The 12640-nt window shown below is 39.6% G+C and overlaps 1 protein-coding gene across 3 annotated transcripts in view; it reads left to right on the forward strand.

Annotated features, from left to right (window-relative positions):
* LOC126198477 (uncharacterized) overlaps positions 1-12640 on the forward strand; it is a 169469-nt gene that overhangs the window by 82843 nt on the left and 73986 nt on the right. For all 3 annotated transcript variants that reach the window (XM_049934838.1, XM_049934837.1, XM_049934839.1), the window contains exon 2: positions 4404-5072. In XM_049934838.1, the coding sequence (XP_049790795.1) occupies positions 4404-5072 (669 nt within the window). The remainder of the gene's footprint in view (positions 1-4403; positions 5073-12640) is intronic.

The raw sequence follows: 12640 nt of genomic DNA on the forward strand, positions 1-12640 counted from the left end.
CAGGGCACGTGCTCTGTGGGCCAAAGTCTTCAGAACCCCATTCTTCTGTGCAGGGTGGTGACAGCTGCTGGCCTGCAGATATAAATCAGTGTGTGTTGGTTTTCGGTACACACTGTGGCCAATTGATCCATCTGCTTTCCTCTGGACTAGTACATCCAGAAATGGCAGCTGGCCATTCTTCTCCAGTTCCATGGTGAACTTGATATTAGGGTGGCATGAGTTAAGATGTTCAAGAAACTCATTGAGCCTGTCCATCCCATGTGGCCAGATCACAAAGGTGTCATCCACATACCTAAAGAAGCATGTGGGTTTTAATGTGGCTGTCTCCAATGCCCTCTCCTCAAAACTCTCCATAAACATTTTGGCAACCACAGGGGACAGTGGGCTGCCCATAGCTACACCTTCAGTTTGCTCGTAATATTGGTTTCTGTACAGGAAATACGTGGATGTCAGTGTATGACTGAACAGGTCCAACAGAGCACCGTCAAATTTCTCTGCAATCAGTTCTAGTGAGTCCTTCAGTGGGACCCTGGTGAACAGCGATACCACATAAAAACTAACCATGATGTCCGAATCTGTGATGTGCAGTTGCTTGAGGCGTTGCAGGTAATCTTCTGAGTTGCGGATGTGGTGAATACATTTCCCCACATATGGAGACAGGAGACCTTTCAAGTACTTGGCTGTTGTGCACGTAGGTGCCCCAATACTACTGACAATTGGATGTATGGGCACACCCTCCTTGTGTATTTTAGGCAGACCATACAGTCTAGGTGGCACTGGCGCTTTTTCCCGTAGTTGTCTGATGATCTTATCGGGCATCCCTGTTTCCTTCAAGAGAGCACTAGTCTTCTTGGCCACCTTGTCCGTGGGGTCACACTCCAGAATTCTGTATGCAGGGTCCTCCAGAAGTTGGCGTACTTTCTCATCATAATCCACCTGCTGCAAGATGACAGTGGAGTTCCCTTTGTCTGCTGGCAGTACCACAATGCTGTTGTCTTCGCGGAGTTTCTTGAGTGCAAGCCTCTCCTCGGTTGTGATGTTTGATTTCGGCGACCTGGCCTTGGTGAGGGCCCTGCAGGTCTTTCGGCGGACTTCCTCTGCCACATTAGGTGGAAGTGTGGTTGCAACTTGCTCTACTGCACTGACAAAACCTGAAATGGGTACGTTTCTAGGGGTCATAGCAAAGTTGAGACCCTTGCTGAGTACCTTTAAGGTTGTATCATCAAACTGTATGCCACTCAGATTCGTCACAGTGCGTGCAAGTACGACGCTGGTATCCGGCAGAACACCCGACAACCCAAGATGTCATTAGATCGCCGGGAAAGCCTGAAGAGTTACATCAACAAAAGTGTTGATAATTACTGGCAGCAGTCCGTCTCAAAAAGATACTCGTCTCCATAGAGTTAGTATCCAGGTGTTTCAAAACTTCTTAAAGCTTAGGCTTCTCTTACATAGAGAGAAGAGATTTGATTTTGAAACACCATTAGGAGAAGACAAGGCAGTGATGACTGAAAGATTTTTTATACAGTGTTCTGACTGTGAGAGATGCTTTAGGACAATACCCCCATTTTCCTTTCAGAGCCAATTTGCAGGTTATTAGGTACAGACAGCAGCAAGTACATGCAAATTAAGCTGTTTAAGAGGAAGACTGAAAAAGGAAAAGAAAACTTGGATTAGAAGAAAAGCATGAAAATATCAATTGACTATGAGGCAGGGCCGTTAAAGAAAAGAAACAAGAATGTCAGCTATCTAATAAGGCACAAGAAAACTTCTCTCTCAGGCTTCAGCTAAACTGAAGAAAGCACTTGAAAAACATTATTTAAAGGCAGAAAAGTTGGTCTAGGGTTTGCTTGAGGGTGCACAAATCATGAAAGTAGAAGAAGGAATCAAAGAAAGAGAGCTGTAAAGCATTCAAAAAATCTCGAGAAAAGAAAATCTAGCATGACTACTTAATTTTTGCCAAAATTCAAAGAAACAGTAATCAAAAATATGTTGTTTATCTTTTTCCAGTTAATTGTAAAAACATGGCGTAATTTTCTTTGTGGGTTACAATTACAAATATCAGATTATCAGTTTGGTTATCAATTTTGCGTATGGCCAAGCAGATGGAAACGGTCGAGAGGCAGCATGGCTGTACTGAAACATGTAACCTCACAGACACCAACCACATCACACAACATTTCAAGTCCTTTTTGGGCGTTTGTGTAATCATAAATCCTTTCAGATAGACGAACATGCAGAGAAGTGGTGGACTGTGCTTACACCAGATTTGGGGGACCATGCTGCCTCTCTGCCACTTCCATCTGTTTGGCTGTACACAAACACCATCTCATCTTATTCCCAGTGCAAATACCAGACCATTCTGCTGCTTGCAGTATGCTGTGTTAATCACACAGCCTGCAAGACACAAGGAACACACATCATGTGGCCAGAGGCATTACATTCGTCAGTACATTCTACCATGACAATAATGCATTTCTGGACACATATTAGTAGGACCTTTTTTTCTTCATTTCCAGTCAGGAATTGGTCCCTGCAGTTTGTTGATTTTGTTAATGTTCACTGTGTATATAGTTTTCATACAGACTATCGAGATCATATATATATATTGTTTCTCAAGTCAACATCCCTTTTCTCAAGACATTGAAATTGTTCAGGGATGAATGAGGTATCGTTAGAAAGGTTTTTCAACTGATTTCTGATTCTGCATGCCAGTCTTTCATTAAAACTGATTGTTTGTGTAATATTTTAACACAGAAGAGAGTTTTTACTATCATAAGCAAAAGGGCATCATAGATGCTCAACTTCATACTTACATTTTATGAAGCTAACTTATTTTTGGTCTTTAAATATGTCTGCTTGTGTCTGTATGTGTGGATGGATATGTGTGTGTGTGCGAGTGTATACCTGTCCTTTTTTCCCCCTAAGGTAAGTCTTTCCGCTCCCGGGATTGGAATGACTCCTTACCCTCTCCCTTAAAACCCACATCCTTTCGTCTTTCCCTCTCCTTCCCTCTTTCCTGATGAGGCAACAGTTTGTTGCGAAAGCTTGAATTTTGTGTGTATATTTGTGTTTGTTTGTGTGTCTATCGACCTGCCAGCGCTTTTGTTTGGTAAGTCTCATCATCTTTCTTTTTAGATATAACTTATTAGTCATGTATAAGAGATTCCCTTTTCATATAACCTTACTACAAATAGCATTTTATTTGTTTTAAGGCACTTATTAGCTGTACCACTTGTATACAGCATTGTCATAATAATAACCACGACCACTGTAGTAGTCCACTATCTCTACCGTTCATACAAGTTGACTTTTCCAAAAAAATGTACTCTCTGGAACAACAAACACATTTGTCACTCTTGTCTTGAGTTGTGATTTACCTACTACTAATAAAGGATTTACCTATTACTAATAAAGGCTAACATGTTTACTGTAACTGAAAACATTCATCAACTTAAAGTTGTGGGTTATGTGGTGCTACTGACAGTCCCTTATCTCTGCTCATTATACAAGTTGGGACAAAACACATTTTTGGACACACAGAAATTTATATATGCAGGGATGTAACATAAATTCATGATTATCATTTTATGTCATTTGGTTCATTTTTAAAGATGTTTTCTCGTCTTTCCCACAACCACGCTTATCCCAAAAACTACACTTATTCAAAATACTGTTATTAATTAAAACTATAAAAGTTCAAAAGTTTTGCATGGGTCACCTGATATCTAAGGAAAGCACTCACATTAGTGTATAAGCAACCATTCTTTACACAGTCCACATCTGAATAAAATGAACTAGAATATAATGGCACTAAGGACAGTATGTTGTACAAAAAGCACACCATCTCATGGGCTTCAAAGTGATCTGCAAAGCAGGGATATATGTGGGACACTGGGATACCAACATGTGATATTAATTTTACCACTATGTACTTCACCATGAAGGACTGATGATCTTTTGTACAAGAACAAATCAATTTCCTGTGATTTTTACTGGAGAAGTTTAGTCTTCTCAAGTGAAGATGATATATTCATACTCCGTACATCAATAAGCGATTGGGGGCAACCAATACCATTGTGAGAACTATTCCTTTTAGTTCCATCCATAGGTAGTTGTGTCTGTGCTACTTGCATGTTCACCAGATATAACAACAAAATATTATTATTGTGTGTAAAAGTGTTTATATATTTAAACTGCAGAAAGAAAAAATGAAGATATCTCCACATTAAAATCAATCAACCTGTTATCCAATGTGTGAGGAGTTATTTTTATTGTTTTCACACAGTCAGTGGAACTCCTAGTTTGATTATTATCTGATTATCTATTTTGCTCTGACATTTTTGTGTTACTGATGACTACATGTCATAATTTTCTGATTATCTGATTTTAATTTTTTTTAGGTTTGAGGAACAAGGACTGTTATCAGATCTTCGAGCACACATGCGACAATTGATTATTGCTGCCCTAAAAGGGACTCAACTGGCTCCACAAGCTGGCCATAGTATGCATCAGAACACATCTCCTAAAATACAAGCAATTAATTTACTTGTAGCAGAGTTTTTGCTTCTGCAAGAGTGTCATTACACACTTTCTGTCTTCACAAGTGAAGTGCCACTTTTGCGAAATCTTCCAGAATTTTCTCCATCACTTAAAGATGCAGCTAAAAACAAACTAGATACCAAGAAGAGTGGTGAAGTACATGCCAGTGCCTCTAGACTCCAGGAGCGCCGTGTGTGGGATATACTAGAAGCACTAGGTTTTGCTCCTGATTCAAGTGCAGGAAAAGCAGTATTCAAATCATATCAAGAAAATAATGGTGAACCACTTCTTACGTGTCTCATACGTTCAGTATCCAAAGTTGTTAGAAATGAGAGAACGAATGAGAAACCTCTCACAGAAATTGAGGAGAATATTTCAGTTCCAGATAGTGACTCAGTTTTGCTAATTACTGAAAGTTCTGTCACAGAGAATGACAAAAATGATAAAAAACTATCAGTTGTACATGATATCCTCCAGAAACTTAATGTGAAGCCAAAGTATATGAAAAGACTAGAAAATGAAATAAAGAGGTATGCTAAATCTTCTTTTTGGAGAAGATTTTGAACAGGTTTGTTTATATTAATAATATTGTTGACATTGTTTATTTTTATTTTTTTTACATTTGTGATCATATTCTATAAAGGTGGAATTTTATTGTTTTCTTCTTTGGATACTAATAGTTTAATTTTTCAGTGGGTCTCCTAATATTAAGTTAATGTACATTTTGATTTTCATTTTCTTGTAAAAACAAAAATAGATACTGTAATTAGTTGGCAAAATATCACTTAAGCTTTACTGTTTGACATGGATACAGACAGGGTAATTACAGTAAGTGCTTACACAGAGGTGTAAAGATTGGTTTGTCACCTGTTACACTATTGCATCATGTGTTGAAAAGGACACTTTTAATGTTTTAGAGGAGAGGCTACTTGCGCGACTAATTACAAAAGCCCTTCAGTGTGACCACAGCATTCCAATAATTCTAAACCTTTGTACTACACCTATTTAGGAAAAACTATCCATAAAACAAAACTGCAGATCAACTATTTACTGTACATAGTAAAAAACTCTACAACTTGGACAGTACTTGAGGCATAAAGGATACTCTTGGATTTCAACAGAATGTGAGAAGCATCCTGAATGAAACTTAAGAATTTTCCTTATGAATACAAGAAAGTAAAAGAACAAATTAAATATATAGAGTTGTGTTAAGCACAACAAAATATTTGATGAAAATATAATAGGAATAAGTAAAAAAAAATTACTCTTCAACTGGTATCAGGAGATGCATAAGCCTGTGGGGCCTAATTGTTCTTTCATCTGACTGAAGGGAAAGGAAAATGGATGAAGGAAAATGAGTAGTGAGATTTAGGAAATGTGAAGAGTTAAGGAAAAGTTATACAGAACCACAGGTCATGGGAGACATGCTGGACAGGATTGAGAAGGCACCTGCACTGGATGAGATTTCGAAATATGAGAACGTACAGGTGGAAATAGGGGAATAAACAAGACAGAGATAACTCAAAAACATCATTATAGAGTCAAAAAGAGATGGAAATTAAGTGCAGTATACACGTTAGACAAGAATGGGGGTGCTGAAAAACAGGCTGGTCAGAAAAAAAAAAAAAAAAAAAAAAAAAAATTAGAAAAATAATGGTGAGTGAAGGCAAGGAACAGTTGTTCCATAAAAACACGGGAGAACTGCCGGATATCAGTAACTTCCTGCCACGATATTTCGGCGCAGAGTCTTCTGGCCATCTTCAGGTGAATGTCACTGTAGTAGTACTGGCGAGTACGCGCTGAGCTCCGCTATTTAAAGCCTTCTGAGGTGACATTGCGCATGCGCTGCTCAGCGTGCACGTTCATAACGGCTCCGTGCGCTGCGCCTCGCACCCTCCACTGTGAAAGCCTGGCATATCGGTGTCAGGTCGATTTCCATCTTTATGCAGATAACTACGTCGACTACGAAGTTTCTCTATAACAGGATTCCAAGCAGAGTTCAGCTGATAACCGCTATCTCGATTGATGAGAGTCTCGTTGTCAGACAATCTTATTTCCACAGATTCATTGATAATCGAGCTCCAAAAGTTTGATGTATGGGCCAAAATTTTTGTGTCATTGTAATTCATGGAATGGTCTGTGGAAATACAATGTTCGGCGATTGCGGACTTGATGGGTTGGAGAAGGCGAGTATGCCGTTGGTGTTCCACAATGCGTTCCTGCACAGTTCGTGTTGTTTGCCCTATATATGATTTGCTGCATTCACACGGATTTTTGTAAACACCTGGTTTACGCAGGCCCAGGTCGTCTTTAACGGATCCCACTAGTGATGAAATTTTGGAAGGAGGGCGAAAGATGACTCTCACTTGATACTTTCTCAATATTCTGCCTATCTGTGAAGAAATATTCCCAATAAATGGTAGATAAACAGTTGACCTGAAGGCCTCTTCCTCTTCCTTGTTCCGTTGTTTGTAGGTCTTCATCACTCTCTTCACTTGCCTAGGTGAAAAGCCATTCTTCAAAAATACTTTTTGCAGGTGTTCCAGTTCCGCTTGAAGACTGTCGGCATCAGAGATAGCATGGGCACGGTGGACCAAGGTTTTGAGAATGCCCATTGTTTGTGCTGGATGGTGGCAACTAGTAGCTTGTAGATACAGGTCTGTATGAGTGGGCTTTCTATACACCGAGTGACCAAGTTTGCCGTCACTCTTCCGTCGCACCAAGACGTCTAAAAATGGCAGACAACCATCTCTCTCTATCTCCATGGTAAACTTTATGTTTTCATGTATGGAGTTCATGTGACGTAAAAATTCTTGGAGACGGTCCAGACCATGAGGCCGTACTATAAAAGTGTCATCAACGTACCGCCAAAATACTGTCGGTTTAAAAGTGGCAGAGTCGAGTGCTCTCTCCTCAAAATCCTCCATAAAAAGATTGGCCACCAGGGGAGACAAAGGACTCCCCATGGCGACACCATCAGATTGTTCGTAAAATTCGTTCGTTGCATAAAGATGGAAATCGACCTGACACCAATATGCCAGGCTTTCACAGTGGAGGGCGCAAGGCGCAGCGCACGGAGCCGTTATGAACGTGCATGCTGAGCAGCGCATGCGCAATGTCACCTCAGAAGGCTTTAAATAGCGGAGCTCAGCGCGTACTTGCCAGTACTACTACAGTGACATTCACCTGAAGATGGCCAGAAGACTCTGCGCCGAAATATCGTGGCAGGAAGTTACTGTTATCCGGCAGTTCTCCCGTGTTTTTATGGAACAATCAGTACGCTGGGAAAGCTTTAAACTTCACATCAAGGAACAGTTATTTAAAAGAAATGGATGTAAATTAGGCCAGTTGGGTGATGAGAACTAAGCACATGTTGTAAAGTCAGTTCTAACCAGCAGAGTTGTGAGAACTAGTGCCAGGAGGAGGAATCCAATTGGCACATATGGTGAAACAGGCACTGCGGTCAAGACTGTCGTGTTGTAGAGTGGAATTTTATGCTCTGGAACAGGATGTCATGTGTTACTAGTTTACAACATCTGTCTATGCACTTTAATCCTAACTGATAACTTGGTTGTAGTCATAACAACTCTCTTTGATAGTATATGTCTTTCCAGTTGGTAGATTGTGGTAGGAGAGTGCTGAACATTACCTCAACGAATGCCTACCTGATTCTAAACATGTCTTCCTTCCTACTCACTTTAATCAACTTTCGTACTTACCAGTAACTACTTCACCCTTGAGGGGCAGACATTCAAACATATTAGGAGTGCAGCCATGGGAACCAAGATCACTCCTTCCTAATGCCAACCTTTTCAAGGAATCCAAAGGCCTTCAGCCTTTGGCTTGGTTTAGATACATTATGATACCTCTGCCACATGCACTCATGGTGAGGCTGATCTGTTGAAATCTTTGGAATCCCTAAATACATTCTTCCAATTAAATTTCACATGTTTAGAAAAGATATTTGTATGGTGCAAAAATTGGCAATTGGCTTTTAAATAATGAAAAGTGTGTGGTCATCCACATGAGTGCTTAAAGTAATCCATTAAACTTTGGTTGTACGATAAATCAATCAGATATAAAGATCTTAAATTCAGCTAAATTCCTAGGAATTACAATTATGAACAACTTAAATTGGAAAGAACACATAGAAAATGTTGTGGGGAAGGTCAACCAGAGACAGCGATTTATTGGCAAGACATGTAGAAAATGCAAAAGATCTACTAAAGAGACGGCCTACACTATGCTTGTCCATCCTGTTTTGGAGTACTGCTGTGCAGTGTGGAATCCTTACCAGATAGGATTAGTGGAGCATAGCGAGAAAGTACAAAGAAGAGCAGAATGTCTTGTGTTACTGAGAAATAGGGTAGAGAGTGTCATGGACATGATGCAGGATTTACAGTGGACATCATTAAAACAAAGGCATTTCTCATTGTGGCAAGATCTTCTCTCAAAATGTCAGTCAACAACTTTCTTCTCCAAATGTGAAAATATTTTAGTGAAATACAAAGAAATGATCATCATAATAAAATAAGGGAAATCAGAGCTCGAACAGAAAGACATAGGTGTTTGTTTTTTCTGCGTGCTATTCAAGAATGGAGTAACAGAGAATGATTGTGAAGGTGGTTCAGTGAACCCTCTGCCAGACACTTAAATGTTATTTGCAGTGTTTCCATGTAGTGTAGATGAAGACCTCATGTTACTTACCATGATGCTGACTTCATAATCACAAAGGTTCAGCTACACACTCCTGCTCTCCTTAAACCTACAAACATAGAAACAAGAGTGCTTACATTGTGATAACTGTTACCATTTTCATGTCAAAGTTTCCCTCCTCTACAACCTTGCTATTCAAGGCAAACATATTTGTTCAGAAGCAGACTGAAATGAGGTCCATTCTGTATGATAATTTGTGCACCCCATCAAGAATAGCTTTTTGTACTCCCCACTCTCAATCTGGCAGTATCCTGGTCAGACCCTATGCTTGTTCTAAACCCATTTCCATACCTCTGGCTTTTACACCTGTAATAATTCCTGCTGTAAAATTTTCCCAATGCACCATCCTACTGCCACTTACACCAGCCCTATAACTGGAAAAACACATACTCTCAAAGGGAGAACCACCTATGAGAACATGTCGTGTACCAGCTGCTATGTAAAAATGGTCTTCTGCATTGGTATGACGACCACCAAGTTATCAAATAGGGTGAAGGAGCATACATTGAGGGCGTATACTAGCAACATATAATACCCTGTTGCAGAGCACTCTGTGCAACATGACAATCATGACCTCAGTGTCTGTTTTGCCATATGTATGAATTGGAGTCCTCCTCCTGACACCAGTTTGCCAGAACTCTGCAGTTGGGAACTGACTTTACAACATGTGCTTGGTTGGCCTAATTTATGTTCATTTCTGTGGTATCAGCATTTGTTTTCGGTAACTATTGCTTGTCTACCATGTATAATGCACTTTATTTTCATCCCTTATCCTTATCCCTTCATCCTCTATCTTCCACCTTTAAGTTCTTGAATTTTCAAATCTTGTCCTTTGCAGGCACCAGGAATCCGTCCCCCCCCCCCCCTCCCCCCATCCAGCAAGTCTCCACATGATATGATGTTTTTTCAATAACCTCTGTTTAGTATTCCCACCAGCAAACATCACAATGGGGGCAGATGAGATGGCATGAGTAGTGCAGTGGAATAGTGCGGAAACCTGCTATGGAGGGTGTATGCAATGTATAGTGTGGGCAGACAGAAGTGTTTACCTGTGGGAGGCAGTGAGCTGAGTGGGCCACTGCTTTGCTGAATTCAACCACCACAGACCCCGCCTTGCACTTCGTGCCAAGTGATGTTGCTAAGTGCTCAGCAGTCAGATGCCCATAAATTATTTTCGTTAAAATATTTCTCATAAACTATGGAGTTTTAGCTGTCACTTCCAGAGGACACTAGCTAATGTTATATTAATGCAGGCTCTAGTTGTTAATAACTATTATAATGTACTGAATGATGTAATACTTTGATGGAATCAAAAATGTATGCTAAGGTTACTGCCAACATCAAACCAACCGGGAATATTTCTAACATCAAGAAACTGGATATTATGTTGATAAGATTTAATAGAACATAGAGTCAAATATACTGAACTACATTTTATTAAGCAAATTATAGAGCTCTGGAAACTATAACATTTCCACTGCTATTAGTCTCATCTAGTATGACCTGTGTAGTTAGTCAAAACAATTTATTTTACAAACAAAATGTGTCTGTGTATTTACTGCACAGTTCGGTCTTCTTTTTGGTATCATTTGTTCTCCATTAATTGTCTGCCTCCTGTATATTTGACACTATCTGGCAGTGTCTAATGCTGTAAAGCTTCAAGGGAAATATACCTTTGTTTGTGTAGGAATATTATGAAGATATTCACTCAAGTCACTAGATCATGTATCAATTGACTTGGCATATTGAGCAGCAACACAAAAAATCAGTACCAAAATGACTGCTAAGACTGACTGACTTGGAACAGTGTTGCGGTGGAACATAACAGTGTGAGTCTTCAAGCTCTTGAGGCATAAATTATAATGAGAGAAAAACAAAATCGTGCATGACAATATTTCACCTCCATAAATCTGTCAACCTGTCGCATAAAAATGTAGAAGGTGATGGTAAAGCTTTTAGCAGCTATGGAAAGTGGCAAATAACTGCAGTAAATTGGCAAGTATATCCAGATACTCTTTGAAATGGATTTCCCTGTTCTATAATGAACTATATATTTAAGTGAGCCTTCCTGGCACTGCTTTAGTTGTAGAATGACATTTGAATGTGGATTTCTACCTTTTAGTTGCTGGGCTTTGTCTGTTTACCCATCTCACTGAGCTTTACAGTCCAGCATATGGCATTGTTCTGTGATGTGGCTAATCAATTCACCGCTGTATTATTTCATAAATTTTGCAAATCCTGTGTGGACAACTGGATAGCCGCTGTCAGAGTATAGAGGAGTTTGTGATCTGGAAGACTTGACTTCTGCACAGCTCGTGAGTTGTGTTCGTATAGTTCATTGAGAGATAATAGTACACAAATGACAGAGATCTACTCGCTAAGTTCTGGTTGGACAAAATTTAGTACTGGTTGGACAAAATTTTGGTTTGACATGTCTGACATTTCCATATTCTCCAAAAATACAGACACCCTTGAAGTGCAATAGACACATGCTAAAGGTAACCATTAAAACAACATGCAAGAGGCAACTACTGCTAGAAGCTAGTCTATACTAGGTGTGTGAGAAAAATAATGAGACTGATTTTTTATCTACCAAAGTTTTTATGTTTTTCAAACAACAATATAGTCGCCTTCAGAGTAGTTCCCTTCAGCAGCTATTCATAGGTTCAGTTGTCTTTCCTGTTCTTGGTAGCACCACTGAAATGTTTCAACTGGTAGGGCCTTCAACATGTCAGTCACATTCTTTTGAATGTTCTCCAGAGTCCCAAAATGACATCCTTTTAAGACATTTTAAATTTCAGCACAAGAAGTCACAAGGATTAAGATCAGGTCAATAGCGGGGCTGTGGAACAACAGGAATGTCTCTTTCTTCATAAAACAGTTGACTGACTGTTTGTCCTGTAGGAACAAATTCTTTATGCAAGTGGAGGGATAAATTCTTTATGCACGATACTTCTACTGTAAAAAAAGCAAATCAGGAAAGCATTGTTTTGATCTTAAATTTGCTCATTCGAGGTTTTTTGGTCGAGGAGATATCTTAGTGTGCCACCTGTCACTTAGCAGCTTTCTCAGGATTGTACTAAAAAAATCTAGGATTCATTACCTGTGATCGCACGACTGAACCATTTGTGGTCATTGACAGTCTTCTCAAGAAGATCAACGCACATGTTTCTTCAATTGTCCCTCTGCTCAGTTATGAGGTTATTTGGTACCATTTTGGCACACACCTTTTGCATGTACAAAACTTTAGTCAAAATTTGATGTATGGTGAAATTGTGTAAGTTTAACAGATCACCCATTATCCTTAGTGTTAAACGTCAGTTTGATCTCACAAGGGCATGCATGCCTTCAACGTTTTCATTGGTCTTTTAAGTTGAAGGTC

Source organism: Schistocerca nitens, chromosome 8 (genome assembly GCF_023898315.1).
Source record: "Schistocerca nitens isolate TAMUIC-IGC-003100 chromosome 8, iqSchNite1.1, whole genome shotgun sequence".
In the NCBI taxonomy this organism is placed as follows: Eukaryota; Metazoa; Arthropoda; class Insecta; order Orthoptera; family Acrididae; genus Schistocerca; species Schistocerca nitens.